The 26,307-nt window shown below is 47.5% G+C and overlaps 1 protein-coding gene across 3 annotated transcripts in view; it reads right to left on the reverse strand.

Annotated features, from left to right (window-relative positions):
* ZNF592 (zinc finger protein 592) overlaps positions 1-26,307 on the reverse strand; it is a 393,935-nt gene that overhangs the window by 46,200 nt on the left and 321,428 nt on the right. For all 3 annotated transcript variants that reach the window (XM_085644054.1, XM_085644056.1, XM_085644055.1), the window contains one exon: positions 1,314-1,426. In XM_085644054.1, coding sequence (XP_085500180.1) covers positions 1,314-1,426 — 113 coding nt within the window. The remainder of the gene's footprint in view (positions 1-1,313; positions 1,427-26,307) is intronic.

Genomic DNA, 26,307 nt, shown 5'->3' on the forward strand with positions numbered 1-26,307 from the left:
AGCAGTGGTAAAGTGACCAGAATCCTAAAGCCAACAAAAATGAGGTCAGTAAAAGGGGAGCAGGAAGGCAAAAAGTTTGGGGGTAACCCTGTAGAATGTGTTGGCCCTGTTAACAGACACTATAATTGAACGCTCCCCCCTTGGTGGCCCTGCTGGGGTATGTGCGTAGTGTGGCTGCTGAACACAGGAAACTGGTGGCCAGGTTGTTACTCTTGGCCAGAAGAAGGGTGGCTATTTGTTGGAGACGCAGACATAGTCCGAAGGCAGCGGAGTTGCTCAAGGATGCAGCATTTTGTCACAATCAGTTGTCTGATTATTGGGAAGTGATACCTACACAGTCTCGACCCAAAGACATATGGGTGCCATTGCTGAGCTACCTAGACTCCCTATCCCCGGGCAGCGGAGACCATGCGGTAGAATAGACGCAGCGCTCTGACTAAACGTCACGACCAGGGCTAGTTGGCAGTATGGCTGCAGCTGGAAAATTCCATCTCCATTTGGGCCAGAGAGGAGTTCCTCCGACCCCCGTCTGAATCATACCTACATTTTCTGTCTTTCTCTTTAACTATATCCTTTTACTCATTATGATTGGCGCGGAGGCCTGAATTATCTCTCGGGAGGACTAAGAGTACAGTCTAAAGAGTACAGAAGGAAATGTAAGGCGATGAACATTCTGTTCCGACATAATACCCAAGACCATGTAATGTCACTTCCTGAGATTACTCTGTTACTGTTAAGTTCGCCAGAAAACATGTAAGGAGCACTATTGTGGCTCTGTCTCTTCATTTCTGTATTTGTTTACTCTCTTGAAAAATTCAATAAAAAGAACTTTTAAATAAATAAATAAACAATTCAAAAACTAAAAAAAGAAGAAGAAAAAAAACCCTGCAGAATGGGCCATTTCCACCAGTCTTCAGTACCAAAAGGTGGTAGAATGGTAAAAATTGTGAGTTTTCAGAAACAAGACTAGCACTTATACAAAACTCTAAAGATTTGTCATTATATTAGTTCTAGAATAGAAAACCAATTTTACTTCATAGTCATATCTAATTTGTTAGACTTGCACCATCTAACCAAGAGGATTTGGGCCCTCTTTTCTCATACTAAATATTTGAACCTTTTTGGTACACTCAAATGATGCAGTATCATAATCAAAAACTATATGAGGGAAAAAGATCCTTTTATAACAGGTGCTCAAAACTCACTTAACAAGAAACCTCAAGGAAGTGACTGCCTACCTTTATACATAAAAACCCTGAAAACAAGACCTATGCCATAATGCCTGAATAATCATGGTCCTGCAACATACTTACGAGCAAGTGTACACTTTCTTTGATGTATCATGATTATTTCGGATATGCCTTCGGAGACTGAGTGATGAATTAAAAGACCGATCACAATGCCGGCATGGATATCGCTTCATACACTATTCAGAACAAGAATTATATTGTTAAGAAAATATTCTGAAAAACGTTATTCAGGTCAAGTACATTGAACAGAACTTCACTGGGTGAATAAGCATTTTATTATTAAAGTTAGGAGGCAGCATTAAATAATCCACTTTGAGATTTCAAGCTAATGCAAAAAGAGTGACTGTTCTATATCTGAAGGTTTCAAAGGCTTTTTTTTTTAAGGTCATGCCTACTTACCAACATATTGTGTTCTTACAAAGAACATACAAGGAAGGGCTTACAGCCGAGCCATTACTTACCACTGGCTGTCTTTACTGTCACTCATTTGCATGCTTCTTATTTGTGACCCAGCTTGCCAATCTTGTGTTGCTGTTCCCATGGAGAATACCCTCTTTACTATCCCTTAGATTGGCCGCTATGATTCTATTGATTTTATATTTGTCGATTAAAATTGAAAGAGAGTAAGTTGGATACTGTGTCCATAACTCCCAAACGCCACCTCCGATCAGCCAACCACGCCCTCGCCGCCGTCCCCCGCATCCGAAGAGCGACTACAGGAGGAAGGTCCTTCTCCTACCTGGCCGCCAAGACCTGGAACTCCCTCCCGACCGACCTGCGCCTGACCCAAGACCACCTCTCCTTCAGGAAGAAGCTGAAGACCTGGCTGTTCGAGCAGTAGCGGCACCCCCCCACCCCCAGCGCCTTGAGACCCTACGGGTATGTAGTGCGCTCTATAAATGTCTTTGATTGATTGATTGATTGATAACCTCTCTAAATCCCGTTTGATTTATAGGAACTATGTGGTTAATGTTTGCTAATTTCCCCAGGTCTTTTGAGGAGGAGAACTCCAAAATATTTAGCTTCAACAATGAGTAATGCGATTTGCTGGTGGTTTACTAGATCTGCAATATCCTCACCCTTAAAAATAGGATGAATTATCGCTCAATGCCATGAATCTGGCACTTGCTCATTTATTAGTACGTGGTTACACAGTTGAGTTAACTTATCTAACCCAAACCTCAGGTTTGATTTGAACAATCAATCATAGTATTTGTAAAGCGCACTACTTACCCGTGAGGGTCTCAATGCGCTGAGGGTGGGGGTTGCTGCTACTGCTCGAAGAGCTAGGTCTTGAGGAGTCTTCTGAAGGTCAGCAGGTCTTGGGTCTGCCGTAGGTGGGTGGGAAGGGTGTTCCAGGTCTTGGCGGCGAGGTCGGAGAACGATCTGCCGCCGGAGATTGCTCTTTGGATGCGGGGCACTGCGGCGAGGCCGGTGGAGCAGAGCTGGAAGGTGGGGGTGTGGAAGCTGAGTCGTCTGTTGAGGAACAGAACCTGAGGAAGGCCATGTGGACCCAGAGCTCATTTCGAGGCCTTTTTGTATGATTTTCACATTGTAGGATGTGATGGCTATTAATGTACCATTAGCTGAATTGTCCGGGTTTCCTCCAATGGATAAAGGTATATAGATTCCTTTCAACTGCACCTCTATGTGAGGTTTACATGCAATTAACGTGCAAATGACTGGACTTTCCTGAATTCCCGATCCAGACTACGGCACATGGACCAAGGAAGGGTTGAAGGGAAATGGAGTAGCAGTTTTTCAGAATTATTGCGATTATTGAATTGAAGAAGTGAACTATTGACTTTAACTGATGTTTGAGTTATTCTTCACTAAATAATGTCTCCAAATTATTTAATATCGACCAAAATTCTTTTGAGTTCATTTTCTCACTGCCATAAGTTATCTTTTCCCATAGTTCATTTAGTTGTTTGCAAACCAACTCGCCGTTTTGTACTTTCAAAGCAAAATATCAGCCTTTCTTAACAAGCATAGTTCTGCCTATTTGACACACATACACTTAGTTCCGGTTTAATCATTCTTAGAGCTGGGGTATATCAACTTTTGCTTCTCGTTCTGACTGTTAAGGGGTGCACTTTGCTGGAAAAGCATATAGGCTTAATTTTCTTAGACGCTGAGAAAGCGTTTGACCGCGTATCGTGGTCATTTCTTTGGGCTACAATGCAAAAGATGGGGATTGGACCTCGTTTTTTGCAAGCGCTTCAAACCATGTATAAACGTCCACGGACTAAAATCTGTACAATGGGGACAGAGTCAGCCTTTGTATATATAACTAGGGGAACCCGGCAGGGATGCCCCTGTTCGCCGTTACTTTTTGCTATTTATATAAACCCATTGCTTCAAATACTGGAAACAACGAATGATATACAGTCAATGGTAGTGGGGGCACCAAGTGCGTGTCCTTGCTTACGCTGATGATATAGCGGTAATTACATCTGATCCCGAGCAGGCATTAAGGGAGATTGAGAACCAGACTCTATATTTCGGGGCAGTGGCCGGGTATAAGTTAAACATCTCTAAAACCCAGGTTGTATGCCCTGAGGGACTTTGTTCTGGAGAAGTTTGTGTAACACCAGAAGCGAGATCTCTGGTATTAAGATTAGGATGTCACTCCAAGAGATCGTTGAAGTTAATTGGGCAGATATATTACTATCGACAAAAAGGCAACTGGAACAGGTTGAGTGTCTTCATTTATCAATCGTTGGGCGCTGTAATGTTTTAAAAATGTGTATTCTCCCTAGAGCAATGTATTATTTTAGGACGGTACCGTTAGAGCTGACGCGATCACAATTATCACAACTTCAGTCTCTGGCAGATAGGTTTATATGGGGCCAGAAGAAAACACGGCGTGCTTCAAAATATATGTCGTTACCACTGGGTCATGGGGGATGAGGGTCCCGAATTTTACATTTTATTATTTAGTTTGTCTATTACAGAATATGCAGTATTTGGTGACCGAGATGGAAGTGCGACCATTTGAAGCTCCCAATATATATCAAATGCTAATAGGGACTCAGGCGAGTGAGGCTTTATTCAAGTTTTATGAACCAAGCTACTTAAAAAAAAACGCGATTTAAAATATTCTGGGCTGCACGCAAGGCTTGGAAGGCGATATGTAACATTATATCTATAAGTCGTATAGGTTATTATATGCCTTTCAACTCTACGGAAATGTTCCCCTCATTATTTTGGGATCTAAAGATGGATATTTGGAGGGTTATGGGGATACGACGTCTATGGGACATCTATAGGGCAGGGATAATTGTTTCTTTCTCAGATTTGATCAAACAATATGAGTTACCCAAGAATGATTTTTTAAATTTTTTGCAAATTCGCGATTTTATTGTCAAACATTGTAGATACACGCCTATTACACCCAACGATTTAATAGAGGCCCTGATTAAACGAGCTAAGATCGGGGCACTGTATGACATATTGTTGGAGTCTCAACGGGATGATATTGATATGCATGAGGCAAAGTGGCGTGAGGGATTTGGGAACACTGGTTCCTATGTGCAACAATCAATAGATATGGCCACCAAAGTCATGCTGACTGCAAATTTATGTACCCAACATTATAAAACTTTGTTTAATTTATATCATACCCCTGTGAAAATTATGACGTGGGGTGGGCTCCACGATGGGAAATGTTTTAGGTGTTCGGCGGAAAATGCTGATATTGTACATATATTTTTCGATTGTATAGTCTTAAAACAGCTCATAAGGAGCATTTCGGAATTCTTATAGCAAATTACAGGGGTTAATGTGTGTATATCTATAGAGATAATGTTGGTAGGTGTGGATGAGGGTTCTGAACCCACTCAGAGTTGCTATCCTTTTTGTTATCTTTTATTTATGGCTTCCACTGTTGCCCGATTATGTGTCGCTTCTATGTGGCTTCAATCAGCGGCGCCATCATATGAAATGTGACGTGCAAAGTTTTACAATGTATTTAATTTGGAATTCAGTTTGTATCGTTTTGATGAGGAAGAAACAATTAGGGATCCAAATTTGGCAGCCTATGCTTCAACATATGGAGGTGTCGATGTGAAATTGATTGTTTTTCGTTTATTTGTGTTCCCCTTTTTTCCTACATTATTAATTAAGTGGATTGATGTATAAATCCTACATTCTATGTACTGAACAATAAAGTATTTAAAAAAAAAAAAGGAATTGTGGCACTTGTGCGATTTGTGTGACACCAGACTGTCTGCAACAGATTCCTATATGTGCACTGGGATTTCTACGCAACAGAACGAATACTGACCCAAGGGCTTTGTTCCACTTCAGTTTCTTTAGCCCGTTAGTACATTTCTGTACAGATGAATTATTCACTTTGGGATTCATGTGAAATGTAAGGTTAATTGGTCACCTACTAGAAAGAGTGTTACGGAAGGTAAATAACTTGTTCTTCTCATAGATATTTCTAAGCGTAGATCCCTCACCTTTTGAATAGATACCAATGCAGTACCTCATGGTGGTGGGTCTGTGAATGGGCTCAAAACAAGAAGTCCTGCAGGACCGAACAGGAGAAGTGCCCGTTTTGATGGACCTGGTTGTCCAGAGAGTAGTGCTTTGTGAATGTGCAGAGTGACGCCTACATAGTAGCCTGGCAAATATTTAGGACAGGCAACCTCTGTGCCAATGTAGTGGCAGCAGCCTAGGTTCTGGTAGAATGAGCCCGCAAACCTTCCATGGGCTGCTTCTTTGCCAATGCATAGCAAATTTTGAGGCAGGACATCAACCAATAAGAAACGGTCCTCTTCTGCACAGCCTTGCCCTTTTTAACCACAGCGAATCTAATGAAGAGCTGATCATACACACGATGTTCCCAGGTGTAAACGATGTAAAAGCTAAGAGCTCTTTTAGGATTCAAATGATTGAGCTCTTCTCCTCCTCTTTGGAGGGATGAGGTAAGGATAAGAACATGTGAAGGGTAACACTTTGCCTGACATTGAAGGGAGTCACTCCTTTTAAAAGAAAGGAGGCTCGGGTTGTCAGAACCAGTACATTTGGAAAGAGTGTGGGGTATGGCGTCTTGATGGAGAGGACTTGCACCTTGCTCACCCGCCATGCTGATGTTATGGCAACGGCAAAAACTATCTAGAGGTGAGAAGCCATAGTGGAAAGCGATGCAGCGGTTCAAAAGGAGTAAACATTAAAAATGGGAGGTACAATGAAAGGAGAGGGTGAAAATATAGGTTGCTAACCATTCAAAAATTCATCACAATGTATGATTTAAACAAAGGTGGCTGACCTGGCATTCACAAGAAAGCCAAAAGAGACAGGTACCCTTTAGTAGCGCCCAAAGCAAGGCCTTGTTGTGTTAGGAACACCACAAAAAGCAACACTGGGAAACTTGGCATCAAGTGGACCATTCTGCAGAGCAACACATCAAACTATAAACATGTCCGAACAGCAGGTGTATGCTGATTGGGTGTAGGGACGCCTAACTAGCAAGAGGATATCGACAAACTTGGAAGAAAGTGGAATGCACTCAGCTGTCGCCACCCAATCTCCAGGCATTGAGGTGGAGATTGCGAAGGCTCGGGTGTGGAACCCTTCCTTTTTTCAGCAACAGAAGAATCTCTCAAAGCAGCACCTGCTCGAAGGACAGATGCTCTTGCCCAGGAGATCTGAATATTGCATTCGACTCGCCCAATCCGGTGCCACTAGTATGACTTTGGCATGCTCCTTACTGATCTTTTTCACAACTCTGGGCAGGAGAGGATGCAGCAGAAATGAGTACCAAAGTTCCGAGTTCAACTCTCAGTAGATTGAGTCGCCCAAATAAAAAAAGGAATCTTGGAAACTCCAATGCGTAAACGTGCTGGCATTGCACTTTCTTGGCGCTGGCAAAAAGATCAAACCAAAGCCCATTCACAGAAGGACCCTGCTCCATTTCTAGGTGAAACTGGCATTCGCGATCCACTAGGTGGCGACGATTGTGTTCATCCACCCTGGAGATTAGAGATCCCACCAGGTGGTGTACCATCAGGAAAATCCCATGGTGTTCCAGTCACTTCCATGTAGGACTGAATGCCTGGTGGCGGTCCGCCTGACATCCAGGCCATCTTTCTGACCGCCAGATTACAATACCGGCGGTCGGAGAGCAGAGGTTGGTAAAGACCACAGGCTAAAGGAGTCCGTCAAGCAGTGGTCTGAATTCTATGCTTACAATGGAGGCAGTGCCTGCCCAGGCACCGCCATAGGGATTCGGATGTCCCTTTTTGACTGCCTTTTCACGGCGGCCCTACCGTCATGAAAAGGCAGGCGGAAACAGAGTTTAAGGGCTCCAAGCAGGGTCCCCGTCCCCCACGGGCCCTTGCTGAGTAGCCTTGGGGTGGGGGGGGGGGGGGGGGGGGAGAAACACATGTGGTGCCCCCCCCCCACACATCCAAGCATTGTGAGTCAGGTACACGGTACATCGATGTGCACAAAGTGCTTTTTTGTACTGCGGCTTGAACTGAAGGCCATTTTCTGGGCCACAGCACAAGCCGCAGTCAAAATTAGCACTTTCCAACTGCAGTGCTTGCAGTCATATTATAATAGGGCAGGTGGGACAGCCGACTCATTTTTCGGACGGTCACGTGCCTGATACAATGGCGGTCTGACCGACCGCCATCGTAATCAGGCCCATATTGTCCATAACCCAACCCCATGCTGTTCATTGCAGTGGCAGTGGTGATGTCTTTGAGCATCTGTACAAACCTCCCATTGAAGAGTGACAAGAAGGCCTTCAATGCCAAGCGGATGGCCCACAACTCCAGTAGACCAGATACCTTTGATCTCCTTCTCTCCCAGAGGACCTCCCTAACTCAGGAGCGATGCATCTGTCACTGATAGCTCTGGGCAGAGTAAGGGGAGCCATCTGCCACTGACCCAAGCAAAACCTCGCAGCCATCACTGTAGGTCTTTTGCTCTAAAATTCTTCTGAACGTGATCTGAGAAGCCCCCCTGATGCTGTGCCGACTAGACCATCATATCGCACTGCAGAGTTCACATGTTACCTGGTGTGCTTTAACAGTAGGGTGCAGAAGACCATCAGTCATAGCAGCCTCAGAGTCATTATTACTGAGACCTGGGAATGAGGCTGAAATATTAGGGTCATATCCTGATGTCTTGGACTATTCACTCCGGGGGAGGAGGGGAAGGTGCAAAACTGCTCAGTGTCCAGAATGGCTACGATGAAAGATAGCATTTGCGAAGGAGTCAGTTCTGACTTCAGCATTTTGACAGTGAATACAGCGATGTAAAGCAGTTCGCCGAAGTCTGGAGGTGGGTGTCGACTGCCTGGGAAGAATCTGCCTTCAACAGTCAGTTGCAAAAGCAGGGGATGAATGGAACACCTGGCCTCTGAAGATGTGCTGCAACCACCTTACGTGAACACACAAGGCCAATGGTGAGGCCAAAGGGGAGCACAGCGAACAAAGTGCTCTTCTCTCACTGCAAACCACAGATAGCACGTTTAGACCTGTAGGATGTGTATGTGAAAATCAGGGTGTTGCAGGTCCAACACTACCATCCAGTCTCCAGGCTCGGGGCAGACAAGACCTGGGCCCGGTGAGCACCTGGTTTGCGAGCTGAAATAACATGTGTAACAAGGTCTGCTACCTATAATATTTTTAAGGTGGTGGATAAATTCTAAATACAAATGTATATCAAATTGTGGAGTCCAGTTTTGTGAATGACGATTTTATTTGTGTGGAATGTTGTACAGTACAGTAAAGGAGAGTGTTGTAAAGTCTATTGTCATAGTGAAGTATTGTAGATTGGAACAGAGTGGAGGAGAGTAGAATGAAGTGGCGTATCGCAGAATGTTGTAAAGTGTTATATAGTGTAGTGGCATGGTGTCTAATATAGTGGTGTCAAGTATCTTAGACTAGAGCAGCGAGTTATACAGTGGACAGGCGTTTAGAATAGAAGAGTAGGGTGTCGTGGACTGTCAAAAGTACTGTTTTAGAGTGGAGTAGGGTGAAGGAGAGTGCCATGGAGTGCTGTGCCAAATAGTGGAGTGGCGTATTGTGTAAAATAGTAGAGTAGCATATTGTAAAGTTGAGTGGGGTGTTGCTAAGTGTCATACTGTGTAGTACAGTAGTGTAGAGTAGATGGGCATAGAGTGGAGTAGAGTGCTAGAGTGGCACTGAGGGTAGTACAGTGCTGTAGAGTGGAGTTGTATACAGTGGAGTGGAGTGTCGGACAGTTGAGTGCCATGGAGCTGAGTATGGTAGAGTGGGATAAAGTGTAGCAGAGTAATGAATAGTAGAGTGGAGGACACTGGAGTGGGAAAGTGTAGAGTGGAGTAAAGTCTTGTAGGCTATAGTGGTGTGGAGTAGAGTGGAGTGGCTGGCATAGCATACATATACTGTTTTTTGAGGTCTTATGGCTAAAAGATTGATAGTCCGTAAACAAAATGATGAATTAGGCATGAGTTTTTTTTGTTGATTCAAGATTTTTTCATAGACCCACACGTGTTTCAAGACAACCTGTGACTTTATCAGGGCCAAAGGATATATACTTCAATATTGCTGTTAACTGAACACAGTATTGATGCAACTAAATTTTACAACCATATAAAACATAGATTATAGAGAAAAAAAGAGCACGAAGAACAGTCAGTAACAGAAAACAAAAAAAACATTTTTGGAAAAACATAATGGAAAACAAATTGTTAATTAAACATGAATATTCTTCAATGGCATACAAAACAATATCACGAAAAACGAAATAAATTCATGTAGCTAAGAGAGAAACAGAAACGTTGGGTGAAAAATAGGAAAATGTAGATGAGGTCAAAGCGCTTGACATTGTTACTCAAGTATTTCACAGAGTGATACCTGAGCAGTAAAAATAATAACGAGCAGCATTAGGTTATCACCTTAAACGGAATGTCATCCCTAAATAGGGTTTTCCTTACATTTGTACTTTTTTTTTTAGATAACTGTGGTGCTAATCTTCATCCTATCATTCAAATACGAAATTTGGCTGTTCATAATGTGAGTACTGCACTATGTGGCCTATACCTTCACACCGTGTCTATTTATGAAATTGGTTCTCTTTTCGCTATAATTAAAATCATGACCTGTTGATAAAACAGTGATTAATTGCTCAGTTTTAGGATCAAGATTATTGTTATTTCTTTTCCGTACCATGACAAGTGTTAAAGATTGCCATAGTAGTATGATCATACAATTAAGTATCTTCTGGTCTCTCTACTAACACCCACTTTGTGTCTTACGTTTCTAGCTAGAATTGTGTAAAGTGTATCCTTCAGACTGGTTCCGTTTCTCCTTTGTATAATCAACACCCCTGGTGCACTTTGCTTGTTTATGATCTTACATGTAACTGCGTAGGCGCAGCATTTAGTGTCTATCGGCTTTTTGTGGTTCTCTGCATGTTTTTCTGGTGTCTGCGTGATGTCCTAGCCTTATACTGCATTTAGGTTTTGTTATTAACACCCAGTGCTGCTCGTTATTATTTTTATCACCCAGATATCACTCCTTGAATCCTTGGAACGCCGAACCTCTGTGGGGCAGTTTCTGCATCTTTGCTGGTTCCAGGAGGGGCTGTGTTCTTCGCTGTGCTTCCTGTCCCTTGCAAACCTCAGGGGCACTTTCCCTCCTTCACCGCGTGTGCTATCACCTGGACATTCACTCTGGTGGGACTCCAAGTCCCAGAGTGCAATGCGAGTCTCCCACCCACAGCCAGCTGCGAGGGAGGAGTGACCAGAGCCTATATCAGCGCTGGTGAGATCCCACGGAGCAGGATGCGCTCGGGCCGCACCCGGGAGAAGCCCGGGCCAAGGGCGGGCCCGTCCTTGCCCGGAAGAGACAGGACAGGGTTACCCCCCCTTGATTTTTGCGGCAGCATATGGCACAAACAGTCTACATACTGCCAGGTTTGATCCCATTTGCTGCTTAGTGGGGAACACCCTGTTTGTTCCCAATTTACGTGCTCATTGACTTTGTTTGCATAGAGACTAAAGTTTTATATTGTCGGATACAGCTAGACCTTAACGCCTGTGAAGTTGAGCGGTTGTTCCTTTTTACTGTCTATCGCACTGAACATGGGGAAAAGGAAACTATTGGAGGAGAGTGAAGGAGGGCGGGGCAGGGGTACTGCTGGTAGGGATACCAGGGGAAAGAAGGTTAGGCAGACCAAAATCCCAACACAGCAACAGTCCCATTCAGGAAGTAATTATGTTCTGGATAGAATAGACACACTCATCACCGAGTGTGAGGGCATTTTAGAGGATGATACATCTGCACAGGCTTTAACCACCGAATTACCCAAAGGCCCCTTATGTTCATCAAACCATAGCCCGGGTCGTAAGTTAACAATCCGTGCTATGTTTCACAAGCCGATTGGAGGTGGCAGCCCAGTAGCCAGAAAGATTGTGATTACCAACACGGGGGAGGGTAGTTAGGCTCTTGATAAGAACACAAGCGATAACTTCCAGCTTCTGGGTGTTGCTGTCGCTTGTACCAACAGGTTTTCCCCCCTGGTTGATCCTTTGGCAGACCCTCGGGCGGGTGATGGTCTGGAGTCTGGACTCTTCGTCGTGCCTCCCCCCCTCTCTGCCTGTTTGACCTTCCCCCGAGCTCACCTCAAGGCTCGGTACTAACCCTACCATGGACCCTCAGAGAATGCATCCTGCTATTAACTAATCGAGGGAGGAAATAACATCTATGGCCGATATAGCCAAACTGCGTCCCCTGCTACATTGGCGGAGGATATGGGTAACATCGGAACTAAGAGCTTACGCTGATGGCCTGAAGGATTTAATCAGAGTAGACCGCCATCAAAAAGTCACATGGTTGCAAGAAATCTGAATTATGCTCCCCAATATTGGCATGGTTACATTGTGGGAAAATCCAGAAAGCAACCCGTTTCCAGCTAAAGATTTGCTAAAGGAAAGATACTAGTGCTGGGTGACAGATATCATTAGGAACAGTGATTCCTTATCACTAACTGGTTACTTTCTGAATATGAAGCCTTTACAAATCCTGGAACCATACTGGGACATAATAACCAAACCATATGACAGGAAGCTCTATTTCCAATTAAGAGTGGGTACCCTGCCAGTAAGGTCTTTTGCGGCCAAATGGGAAGCGCAGGCCTCTGCTTTGTGTCCAGCCTGCCATGCACCTCTTGAGTCGCTAGCCTATCTACTGTTTGCATGCCCAGCCTACGCTGCTCCACGTCGCCTGTGGCTGACCCATATTTGTAGAAGCAATGCAACGGCACTTAGATGTAGGAGTTATTTACCTTCGGTAACGATGTATCTGGTAGAGACGATTCTAGCCCCAGATTCCTTCACGTAGAATCATCCCCAGGCGTGAGACTGGATCCGGAAACTTTTGCCACACCATCCCTGCATGCCGTGGCGGCATCACACGACTCCACAACGCAGAATCACCAGATAAAAAAACTGTGAGAGCATGGGAACAGTGTGCGAAAAGCAGAAAAGTTAGAAAGAAGCGGTAACTAACACCACCACCAGGGTAGTGCCAACACCGCAGACCCCAAGGGCAGGGAAAGGAGAAAGAAGAAGAACAAGCATAAACCTGTGCAGCCACCCTGGCCACACAGACAACCTCCCATCCCTGTGCCCTGTAGGGAAGAACAGGCATAAGTCATGGCACACGGAGGAAGCCCACCCCCCTCAACCTGAGCAAGGACCAGTCCCAAGACGGACAGGGACAACCAACCACCAAGCCACCCCAAACTAGAGGGCAACCACCCACAAGGACAAGGGCAAGACATGGCCAGAGGATCCCCAAACCAGAGGACAGCAATGGAAGGGAGGGAGGACTGGGATAGAGCAATCCCCCCCCCCAAACCTGGAGTAGCCAGAGCAGCAGGGCACCAGCGCACTGAAACTCCATCCTGCAAAGAATCAAGGGAGGAAGGAACCGCCCCCAGCCGGAGCCACCTGACAAGAACAAGGAAGGCACTCACAGGAAACACAGCCCCCATCAGGAGGCGAGTACCAAAGGCCAACCCAAGGGTCCTCGCAGAATAGGGGAGGAAGGGCGGGCCGTGAAGGAATCTGCGGCTAGAATCGTCTTTACCAGATACATCGTTACCAAAGGTAAGTAACTCGTACATCTGATCGAGACTACTAGCCGCAGATTCCTTCACGTAGAATAGATACCCTAGCAATACCCCTGGGGAAGGAGGGTCTGCGAAAGGACCCCACCAGCCAATGCAGAGCAGAGGGCCCCATAGGGGACCAGATCTGTGGACTAGGTAGAACCTCGCCCCTGCCACGCTAAGGGAACCCCCACAACCAGAACCCCACCAACCCAAACAGGATTTAGGAGGGAAAGAAGGCAGAAGAGACTCGTACACCCACAGCAGAGGAACCAAGAAGGGCAAGGGCTAATAGGCTGAAGCACCGCACTCCCACATAAGGCAGCACCGCTTCCGTCAAATGCCAAGACAGGAAGATGGAAGAAGAAGAAGCCTAGAGAGCCCAAGGAAACTAGGGAGAAGAAGACGAGCCTACTCCAGATGGAGAGCAGCCTGTCAGCCAGAACAATGCCGGCAGTCAAGGCCAGAAGCAAGAAGAACAGCTCAAGGCCCGAGGGAGACCAAGTAGGCAACGCCTAGTAAGGGACATCCCAGACCACAGAACGGAAGCAGGGAGAGAAGGAAAGGCCCGGACCACCACCACGAGTGGCCGTGCACACGACCTCAGGAGCAAAACAACCTATGGAAACACCAAGGGGAACAGGTACCCGAAGGCAACCAGAACCCTCCAGCAGAGCATAAGCCATATGACATCTACCATAGCCCCACATAGGGCACGTGAAGTCCCAATATAGGGGAACCCTCTTTGGAAGAACTTCTGCAGCAGAGGAAGAAACAAAAGAACAACAGGGAAAAAACAAGAACATCCCCGCAACAGGCTTGACAGCAGCCCAAGCAAAGCAGAAGGCCCAATCTCAGGGCCAAGTCTACGTAAGAACTCCTGCAGAACTCACACACAACAGCAACAAGGGGCTGTCCAGCAGCCAACAATGCCAAAGTCCCAAGGAAGGACGTAATCGGCCAGAAAAACATACTCCACAACCATACCCGCCGGCCTAAGAAGACCTAAAGGAAACCCTAACTCAGAAGTCACTGAGGAGGGGACGGAGCCCTGCCAAGAGCCTCTGGATGGCGGAGTCGGCCGGGGCATGAAACAGACTGCCATCAAATGGGAGATTAATGAGCCTCTCCCGAATATTTTCGGGGAAGGAGCCGTCCCGAAGCCAAGCATGGCGACGGAGAGCGACTGAGGAAGCCATGGCCCGACCCAGCGCCTCAGAGATGTCTAGAGCGGAGCGGAGAATAAACACCGCCAGCTCCCGGCCATCCAACGCATGGTGCCGCAAATCCACCGGAGCAGACTCCTGGGACGCTGCAGACCCCAGAGACTGAGCCGAGTCCCACAAACAGGAGGAGGCCCTAGCCAGCACACACAAGGTGTTAAGGGCCCGCAGGGCCGCGCTGGTCGAGGCACAAATGTTGCGTCCCCAAGTGGACAGCCAGCGGGCCTCCCTGGACGGCGGAACCAACGAAGGGGTAGGGAGGGAAAAGCAGTCCGCAGAAGGGGACTGGCGGCTGAGGGGTGAACGGACAGGCACGCCGGGTCACGCGGCGTCGGAAGGTGCCGATGTAGAAGATGCGGAGGCACCGGGTCCCCGGAGGCAAGACCCCTCCAAGCGAACCTTCAAAGGGAAGCAAGATTTCTCTCCCACCAGAGCCCTGGTGGAGGACCTCCAACAGATGGTCTGCTGGAAAGTAAGCCACCGTGTCGTCCATGCGTAGGATGCCCACAGCCGTGGACACCGCGTGAGTGAAGGCAGCACCCGCATCCGTAGGGCCCCGCGGTGGAGAAACCAACTCCTCTGTGGGCGATGGCTGCAAACTAAGGCGGCCGTCCGAGGCCAAGCGGGGCGGACAAGGGCCAGACCTGCAAGCCAGGAGGTGCCGAAGAATGAGGGACCTGCCGCTCCTCCGACAGACACCCCTACCGCAGAAAGGGCAGGGAGCCACCCTTCGACGCCGGTGAAAAAGACACCACACGGTGACCAGTCTCCGGGGAGGACGACACCAAAATGCAGCCTACCTCTGGAGAAGAACGAGTGTCCGAAGACGAATCCGCCGTACGACCCCTCTGCAGAGCCGTGGAATCCGCCGCTTGAGGCAGGACACCAGCGCCATCCGGCGTGGACGGGCAAGAGACCTCCAAGTCACCCCGCACCGGAGACCGGAGCGGGGACCGGAGTAGAGCTGGAGCCGCACTGACCCCGGACCGGCGCTGGCCCGACCCCCGCTGAGGCAACCACCTGCGTGGGGGAACGGGATGGGCCAGGGGAGGGGCCCGAAGTTCACCGCCGGCCGCGGTTCAGAAGAAGGCGAAGGTCACCCGGCAACCCCTGTGGCGGCGCCAGGGATGATACAACCTCCGACTCGCCCTCCAACGAGGCAGCCGCCTGTGAGGAGGTACAAGAGGGGCCGGGAGAAGGACGAGGGGTCTGCCCTCGACCCGGAGCGGGACAAGGATGGGCCACTGACCCCTGTGGCTACGCACGGTTCACTGCTTCCGGCGCCGTAGCGGCGTCACCTCTACCTTGGACCCTTGGACAGGACCACCCTGCCAAGGGACCGAGAGGGGCTCGGGGATGCGACCCGAGCCCCGGCGACCTCCCGCGACACCACAGGGACCCCCACGGGGGTTTGCGGCAAGGCAGAAACGCCGTGGCTTGAAGGAGGTGCCCCAGAGGAGCTGCACCTCAACAGTACCACATCCTCCAAGCCTGGATCCGACCCAATCGGCGCCGGGTTTGGAGCTACCGGCGGCGCCGCGGAGGGTCCTGCGCGAGGCGATGGATCCACCGACGCCCCAGATGGGGAAGGAGGAGGAGACGCCAGCCAGGCCTGCAAAGCCACCGCGTAAGTCTCCATCTGGACTCTCGATGCCCCAATACCGGGAAACGGTGGATAGGACGATACGCGGGCCGCATCATCTGCCGAGAGTCCACGCCCCCAGTAGGCCGAGAACCAGCCCCCGGGGATGAACTGCGACACTTACCCACTGGGGAGTCACGCTCACGTGACTTCGGATAAAGGCGAGGACGACGACCACGGCCGAAGCTGAAACCGTCCGCCGAAGCAGGCCGAGGGGAGGACGTCGACCTGGAGAGACGTGCCGAGAGAAGTATCATGCGGCGTTCCCGCCACGACTTCAACTTTTGGCACGCCGCACAACCCGAGGTGCCGTGATCCTCCCCCAAACACCACATGCATAAGACACCCACAAAACGTGCAAGTTTAAAGCCCGAATGCATTCGCACACTGCTCCCACCAAAAAAGAATGGAAGAAAGGGGGGCCTGAAACAGGCCCGCAGCAAGGAACGGATCCGCGTTGCACGGGGAAAAGGAAAAAACTGACTTAGGCGCGTCGGGGCGGAGTCACGTGATGTCGCCACGCCCCCGGCACGCAGGGATGCCGTGGCAAAAGTTTCCGGATCCAGTCTCGCGCCTGGGGATAATTCTACGTGAAGGAATCTGCGGCTAGTAGTCTCTATCATATTTCTGCGTTCCGAAACAACAATACCCATTGTCATTGCTCTGGCAAAGTTTTTAGGCTGGGCATGGTCTATTAGATCTGAAATCATCTCAGTTGGGTAGAGGGCAGGTTATGCTTTTATGTGTGGTTTTTAAAATGCTACCAGATCCTTGTTTGATTTCATAGTTCATCTGAACTAGATTACATGTTAAATGAAGTGCCACACATACTGTAGAATAAGTGGTAATAGATATTATACATTTAACAACTATTCAGAATTGTTTAAGTGCTAAACGCCCAGTGTTATCACTTCAATGTTTTTAATGGACTTTTAATGGATTTTATACTTCTTTTAGCAGAGTGTATTCGAATGTATAATTAACTAACGGTTATGTTTTTTAAGTTTTGTACATGTGCTTTGATGACTTATACTGTCGAATAAAGCGAATATGACTGACTGACACTCCTTGAATATACCTAGGCAATAATGTCACCAGCTTTGATCTCATCTATTTTTTCCTAGTTTAGACCGACCGTCTTTCTCTCTCTCGTAGCTTCATGAGTTTTAGTTTTTCGTGGTCTTACTGTTCTCTTTGTGCTTTTTCTTCTCTCTGATCTATATGTTTAATATAGCTGTATAATTTGGTTGCATCAATGCTGTGTTCAATCAATAGCAATATTGAAGTACATATCCTTGGGCCCTGAAGGAGCGACATGTTGTCGTGAAACACATGCTGGCCTATGAAAAATTCTTGAATTAACAATACAAAACTCATGACTTAATCATTCTGATTCCAGAGTATCAATCTGGATTACAGTGGATTGAGGCAGAGTGTAATAGCATACAGTAGAGTGGAGTCCAATGGAAAAGTATAGCATGAAGTGGCATAGAATTAAGTGCCACACATTGAAGTGGCGCAGCATAAGGTGGAAGGGCATACAGTGGAATAGCATACAGTAGAGTGTTAGAGAGTGGAGTGGCATACAGTGGAATAACGTAGAGTGATGTGGCATACAGTGCAATAGCATATAGTAATAGCGTCCAGTAGAGTTGCGTACAGTGGAGTTACATAGGCTGGAGTGGTGACGTGTAAGTGCGTACAGTGTAAGAGCGTAGTTGCAAACAGTGGAGTCTCGTACTGTGGAGAGGCGTGGACTCACATAGGGTGAAGTAGCATATAGTGGAATGGCGTGGCGTATGTGGAATTTAGCAGAAATCTATATTATGGTATGCAGAGTAATGCAAACCAGCGGATTGCACTGCCTTGTGTTTCTCCAGATTTACCAATCAACGCAGGGCCATGCATGGTGGCCTTGCATTGGTTTGTAATCTGACTCATGTATTGCGTTGCCTGTGCAACACCATGAGTTTGCAAGGGTACTGCAATCCAATAATATAGCTAGGCCTAAGTTATAATTTCGGCCAAAGTATAGCACAGTAACTTTGCCGTATACTGTGGTACATGGCGATGACTAGGCAGTATATAATTGGGTAATGACTCTTTTTAGAGACTGAAAAGACAGCCACACTGTTTCTACTAGACTATGGCTGTGTTCAGTGTTGGGGCTTTAAATATAGGTAAGTTGTAGGTCCCTACATATTACCACTTTTTAAAGTGATAATAGGAAAGGGAGGGAAGGAGAGAGAGGGGGAGAGAGCGAAAGAGAGGGAGAGAGAGAGATTTTTAAATAAGTTTACAGCCATGTGGTTTCACTAAATTTTATGAAATTCCATGAAAATACTACTGTGACAGATATCACTAAGTTTAAGTGCGTTACAATTTTAAAACTACTTACCACTACTTAACTACAGCACCCAAAAATCATCATCTGTGCACCATGATGTATAATCCTGCCAAATTTCATGTAAGTACGCTTAGCCGTTTTCGTACTACATCAAATACTAAAGTCTATGCCGATGAACATTGATATCCCCACAGTAGATAAAACTATCACAGTCAATCCTACTATGAGAATGCAGTGGTATAAACTGAAACCTTCTACCTTTTCTAGCAATATTGTGGTGAATGCTCCTCAATTAGACTCCAACATGAAACGGGCAAAGTCTATAACTAAAGCATGGTTAAATTCAGCCCTGGATCATTTTATTCATGTTAGGCCTTGCAGAACAAGGAACCAGCCCTTGGCTACCTGGTTTAATGACACACTACTGGCAGAAAAGAAGCGATGTAAAAAACATGAGCGTGTTTTACGGAAAACTTATGATGCCGCAGCAAAGACACAATATATGGGTGCAATATTAGCCCCTACCCTATTTAGCTTATATATAAATGGGCTGCTGGATTGGCTGACTAGGTGTCAACATGATGCTCCAAAATCAGCAAATGTCAGCACCCTGGTTCTGCTATTTTGCTGATGACGCCCTTCTCGTTTCACATACCCCAATGGGTCCCCAGGTATTGCTGGGTAAATTTCATACATTTTGTAAAACGAGGTCTCGAAGTAAATGCAGAGAAAACCAAATTTATGGCCCTGAATCCCCACCATGCATTTAAAGGCAAGATGAATGTTGACAGCACCCCAATTGAGCAGGTAAGACGTTTTGCTTACTTAGGTGTGAGATTGTCAGACAAACTGTCATGGAAGCTGCTACTTTTAAAAAGTCCATCACTGCTGCAACATCGTTGATCAGTCATCCTAAAAAATATAGATGTACTTCAAGTAGGGTATTGTACCTGGTATTAGAGGTATATAGAGGAGTTGCGCTAGGTGGTGCTTTGTATGAGGCTTGAAATGTGGGGTCTTTGTGATATTAGCCCCCTACGTCGCATGGAAAATATATTTTTAAGATACCTGCTCAATTTACCAAGTACTACACATCAATGACTACGTTGAGGGGGGCTTGAATTTACAAGGGGTTGATCACACTGCCCACCTAAGGATGATAAAATATTGGATCAGAGTCTGGTCCACCCCTGAATTAGCTTTGTATAGGATGTCACTGAAAGAATTGATTGCATTATACACTAATCGTTCCACGCCTTGGTTAAAGGCGGTTGAGAATCTTTGTAGTGGGTTACATATGTTTGAAATGTGGGAAGAGACAGAAAATCTGGCCAGCAACGTGGCTGCTCAGATCAAGAGGAATTACTGGGTGCATGTTGTAACTGAAATCTGGCGGGGTGCTCAATCTGATGGCATAATAGAAAGGTTTTTGGCCCAAAAACCCCTCCCAGAATAAAAGTCCTGTATGGATAAGATTACACCCAATAAAGCTAGAACATTATATTTTCGTTTTAGAATCGGTATTCTTCCTTTTAATTCACTAACTGCAAAATGGAAAGGGGTAAATGGTCCAGTGGATGAGTGTCCCTTCTATCCCTCAGTTAAGAAAACATCTCTTACCCCGCTCAAAGTGGATTATTCAGATTTATCGTATTCTGGGATTTAATCATTGTACTGTGCTACAACATGTTTTTAGATCTGATACACGTGAACAAATAGTGTTTGCTTCGTTGAGATACTTAAATTGGGCAAGCCATATCACTAATGCATAACAGATTGACTGATTTTACAGATGTGGAGCTTGTGGTTAATGTTTATGCAGTTCTGTTCTTTGTGAAGCTAATGTTTTTTTTTTTTTTATTGTTAACCTGGTAAAATTGTGCTGGAGAACTAGAGAAGCCAAAGCAAATTCCCTTGCACATCAGTGCTGAGTGGAAATAGAAAGGCAGGCCCTCAAGATCTGTGTGCGCAGAATGACAGGACTAAATCGCTTAATTGCATCTAGAAGATGCTTGGCACACCTCCATGGATTACGCCACTTTTAAACTCATTACAAATAAAGCTGTCAAAAAATCATCCTTTGCCATAGATAAGGTAGCAGCAGCAAGTAATAGCCATGCCTGGGCGATTTTGCTCTCCTAAGTACCTTGGTGTTCCCTGCCGAATTTAAAAGCGCATTTTTCAAGGCATAAGAAACATGACCTCCTACTACTACAACTTAGCGTGTTTGCATTAAAGGACCACTCACCCTCATGGAAATAGCAATGGAAAACTACAGAATGTCGGCTTTGTGGCCAAACAAACAAACCCTTGCTGTGCGTTTCCCCAATATTGATAGTACAGAGACGAAGACTACTACGACCTACATTGAGAATGTTGCAAGTTAGTTCATGTCGACCTGCTGACATTTTTGAGGGCAGCTCCTGTACACTTGGAATGTAAAACAGTCAAATTTATGAACATAGCAGCCAAGGAGTTTGTAAAATCTAGTATCAGATTTTTGGATTTGTGGGAGATTGGTACACTGATGATGTGGTCTATGTTTTACACAGTTTTACATTGAATTTGCCTGCCCCTCAACAACTGAAGGCATTTTTAGATTAAGAGAACAGTATTTATTTTATTAGGTGCCCAGTAAAACACGGTATATCAATTTTATAATGTAGTATATATTGAAATTATATGCTCAACAATTGAAGGCCTTTTTAGACTAAGGGAATATTATTTATTTTAATATCTGGACAGTAAAACACATGCACTTTATGACAGAAGTCTTACACAGTACGTATGCACCTTGGAATCATTGGGGAAAATGGTCTCCTATGAAATAGACTTCAGTCTTTCTGCTTACTGGATATAGAACTTTAGTTGATAATGGTACTGTGTACGTTGATAATGGTACTGTGTACTGATTGAATTAATGTTTTTAAATAATAATGCTTGATCAGACATCTCATACTATCTGGGTAGTATTTGAGATGTTGCTTTTATGTGCATGCAATGGCTTTAAATGACAATCTAGACTACTTTTACGGCTATATTTTGCACTGCGTGTACGTACTTTTATATCTCTATAAAAATGTTCCTGCAGGGGCCGAATGTTTTTTAAGCGCATGGGATTACACTCTCCACGGCGGTGATCACCACACACGGTCTCACACTCAGAACACGGGGTGGTACACACCGAGTCTTCTTGGCCCCAGGCACTCACCATTCGCTGTTGCTGATCCCCCCCCCCCCCAACTCCTGGTAAAAGGTGCACCACACGCACCTTCCTCCCTTGAGAGTCCTCAAGGGGGGGGGGGAACAGTTTAGGTAGGCCGGACTCATGAGTCCCACAGTCAAGTTTTAGGCAGTTTGAAAGGGACCCCTGCTGAGCCGCTTGAAACCTCTCACATTAACAGGGGGAGGGTAGGCAAGGTCCACAACCCCTGGAGAGCATTGGGGCACGAAAGGAGTAAGGCAACAGGCAGCAGGCCAGCACAGCAGGGTCCTTGTAGCGAATTGTCCATCTGCATCCAAGCAGGCCACAGGCTAGCACAACAAGGAAGTCAGTCCAATGGCGGTTACTCATGGCAGCATAACAGTTCCTTCTGGCGGGGGTGTGGTTAGGTGTCCAAGATGGCGGATGCGCCTTGTGCTTGCTACGTGCCTGATCCCCTGTTTATCCTGATCATCGCTGTGTCATACCTGTTGTAGCAGCATCTCCGGCATGGTGGGCGTTGTGCAACACCTACTGCGTCTAGCGGCAGGCTCCCGAGGTTGAGGGCCCATCACTGGCTGTGAAATCCGGGGTGCGACCTTCCCCCACGCTGGAGCCCAAGACCCAACCCACGTTTCCATCGCGTTGACACCACCTCGCTCACTCACCTGTACCTGAGTGGGACGCTGGCCAAGGCAAGGGCGGAAGTCCCCAAAGCGAATGACGAGCGAGGGAGTCTAGCAAACTGCAGGTACCTCACTTCCCGTCATGAGCCGGCCCGTCATAGGAGAGATCTGGAGATTGCAGCTGGCTGCGTGGGCCTGTGACGGAGTGACAGCTAGAGGATCGCGGACAGGCGGCCGGCTTCCGGTCCGATCGCCTGCTTTGTGGTGCCCGCTGCTGAAGGGAGGTGCCGCTTTGAGGGGCCTGCTGGGCTTGGACCCACCGCCGCCTAAGGAGGTGAGTCCGGCAGGCGCTTACACGGCAGTTGACTGAGGGAGACGGGGCCCGGGGGTCGATCGGGCCTAGGCTCTCTAGATAGGTGCGACAAAGATGGTGGACAGACATCTGGTCCTCTGCGTTGCTGACCGAGGAGGTGCTGGTGGAGAGGACTTCCATTCCATTTGAGCGGCATGCAAATGACTAAATAAGGGCAGAGTGGGGTCGCAACGAGCCCAGGCTGTTTCCCTTCCCGTCATCCATAAACTTGTAGGGCTCCTGGGACACCATTAAGGCAGGCAACTGGGGGAGGAGGGGGGTCGATCGGGCCTAAGTCCCCTCTGTAGGTGCGACACTGGTGGCGGACAGGCAGCACGTCCTCTGCGCTGCTGATTGAGGCAGCGCTAGTAGAGAGGACCCCATTCTCTCTGTGTAAGGACATCACGGGTGTCGTATCGGGCCCAGGCTGCTCCCCCTCCCATCACTCGCAGACTGTGGGGCTCTCGGGACACCACTGAGGCTACGACCGGCTTCTGCTTTCAGGGCTCACTTTTCATTGGGGGCGCCCTGCTAATCTGGGCCTGCCCTCACGAGCCCTCCTGTTGGCTTTCCCCGGTTGCACATGTGACGCAAGCCTGCATCGATAGATGCCAGGGACATTTCTTGGGCCGCAGCATGGCTGAACTATAGACCCTTCTTTCCCTCTGGAGCCACGCAAGATTGTGAGTGACTTACCCACGTGGGGGGGGGAGGGGGCGTCATTCCCCCCCCCCGGCTTCACATCATGGTTACTTTTCAATGATCACAGGGCCGACATGTGGGATCTGACGGGGCAAAATCTGGGCATCTCCCCTCTGCCCCCTCCATTGGATTTTGCTGCAGCTCGTGGTCTGACGGAGCACCGTAACCTCGGGCCTGACCAGTCTCACCTGCGATCCCCCTGATCACAAGAGCTCCCTGACATGGTATAACAGGCTAGCTGGTGCAGCAACATCCACACTGCTTATTTGGACTCAAGTGGAGCACTCATTTTTGGTAGCAGTCTCCCCCTCCTAGTCACAGCAATCAGGAGCACCACACCGTTTACTCCCTGTGCCCAGTGCATAGCAACTAGCGATGGGCCGTCTCCGTTCTGCCGCCCACCAGGGTACGCCGTCCCACGTCACGGATGAAGGGTCATCCGGTGGGGCAGTAAAATCTCAACGTCCTGCTCTCTCAGCCAAACTGGATTCAGTACTGGCAGCTGTAGAAAAGATTGGCACAGTGCTGGATCACACCCGCACATCTCTTGAGAACAGGATAGACAAAATTCCATGAGACTTTACCCTCGAGGGCTGACCATCAGAAATTAACTGATCATGTGCACAAAGCAGAACTTACACTTGCAGAACTCCAACCCATATCACACAACCACACTGTTACCCTGCAGGATATGCTGGACCGCGACTGTACCCTCGAAGAGAAGCTAGACGACGCAGAGGACCGTACGCGTTATAATAACATGAAAGTAATTGGCCTTCCTGAGGGGGCGTAGGGGCAGGACCCAGTCGGTTATGTGGAAAGCTGGATAAAGGAGTTGCTTCCCCAGGAATACTTTCCCCCAATTTATGGTGGAACACGCACACGGGTTGCCCGCGACCACCTCCTGGGGCTATCCTGCGACCCTTCCTATTTCGCTTATTATATTTTTGAGATAGAGACGCAATACTGAGAGAGGTGGGGAGGCATCCAGGGCCCAACATCTAGAACGCCAAGGTCTCATTCTTCACGGACTATACCACCGAAGTACAGAAAAGGCGAGCCTCCTTTGAGAATGTGAAGCACCAACTGTGGGATCTCAACTTGTGCTACTCATTGCTCTTCTCAGCCCACCTGCGGGGGATCAGGAATGGCACTGCCCGCTTTTTCAACTCCACCTCCGATGCTTGGTACTGGCTGGAGGAAACTAGATTTGCTGCATCATTTAGACAAGTTGAGGACCCCTAGGTGCACATGAGGGGCAGGCGTAGTCATCGAAGTAGGGGCGGAGGATGCACGTGGTGTCAACTCTTGAGGCTGTGAGACCGCCTTAAATTTACACAGCATCTCTATCTAGATCTGGGGGGGAGGGGGATGCTGACTCCTTAATGGCATGGTCCGCTGACTCTCGCTTGCCGTACCTTCCGGATGTCACACCTCAAACCTCGGACACCATTATCTGACCATCCTGTTTCGATTTGGCTTCCATCATACGCTTGGCACACAACTCCTTAGCACTTAACTGTTAGTTACTACGCCCAGTCCCTGACATCATAAGACATAAGTGGTGCCTTTCAGTACTTGCCCGCCCCCTCTCAGAGTCAACACCTGACTACGTGTTAGTTGCCATGGTTGGTCACATCTGTTTGGGTCAACTACAATTAAGGGTTCGCTCTTATGTAGTTCTATGACTTAGCTATAGAAGATTTGGTTTCCCCAGACAGTTACTGCCATGCTTAGTGACATGCTGCCACATTGTATGCACTTCCACTGCATATCTGCTGACTGAGCTCTACTGTTATAATGTTATCCCATGACAAGCGTTGATATCATCACCTGGCATGTAAGAGGGATACATACCCCCACGTGCAGGTATTCCATTTACGTATATCTACAGCGTAGGTCTGCTGGTATTGCCCTACACCAGGAGACAAATTTGACAAGCCTAGAGGCTGCTCGTTTGCGACGCGGCTGGCAAGGACAAGTGTACAGCACAAATTTCTCCCCCCTGGCTAGAGGCGCATTGATTTGGGTGTAGGCAGGGATCCCTTGGGAAGAAGAGGTGGTTCTCGACCCCATAGGGCATTATGTATTCCTAAAGGGTAAACTTAATAGACAACACCTAATACTGGGGTCAATTTATGCCCCTAACGAAGAGCAGAATACATTCCTTTGTGGCCTCCATACATTATTATTCTGCTGAAGGGATGTCCTGTGGCTCTTGGGTGGGGATTTCAATTTGATCATAGACGTCTCGCTAGATCGCTTCTTCCCACCCCTTACTCGCACTACAGCTTCTTCAAATGCACAAGCAGTGCGCAGCTGTTTGGGACATGGGTCCTTGAAGGATCTTTGGCATACACGCAATCCCAAATCACGGGTATACTCCTTCTACTCGCCTGTCCATAACCTGCATGTGCGGCTGGATCACATACAGGCCTCAACCGAGCTGCCTCCCCTAATCCAAGATACCGTGTATTTTGGCTGCACACATTCAGAATATAATCCACAGACCATGCTGATAAGATCCATACCTGGCGGTTACAAACGGCAGCACTGAAGGATCAGGCCTTTTGCAACTTACTGGAAACAGCATTGTTCGAATATTATTTATCACATAGCCGGCTAAACGGGCTCTCTCTTGATAGAATGGGAGGCCTTTAAGGTTGCGACTAGGGGACACTGCTTAGACCTCACCTGGAACATTTGTAAATAACTAGATACCTCACTGGCCGCAAACGAGCGAAAACTCCTTCGCTGCGAATCCTTGTCAGTCAATCACCCCGAAGCTACAGCACAACTAGACGCAATGCAGGCTAAAAGGCTGGAGCTCCTAGACAAGTTGCTTT

Source organism: Triturus cristatus, chromosome 3_1 (genome assembly GCF_964204655.1).
Source record: "Triturus cristatus chromosome 3_1, aTriCri1.1, whole genome shotgun sequence".
Taxonomy (NCBI): domain Eukaryota; kingdom Metazoa; phylum Chordata; class Amphibia; order Caudata; family Salamandridae; genus Triturus; species Triturus cristatus.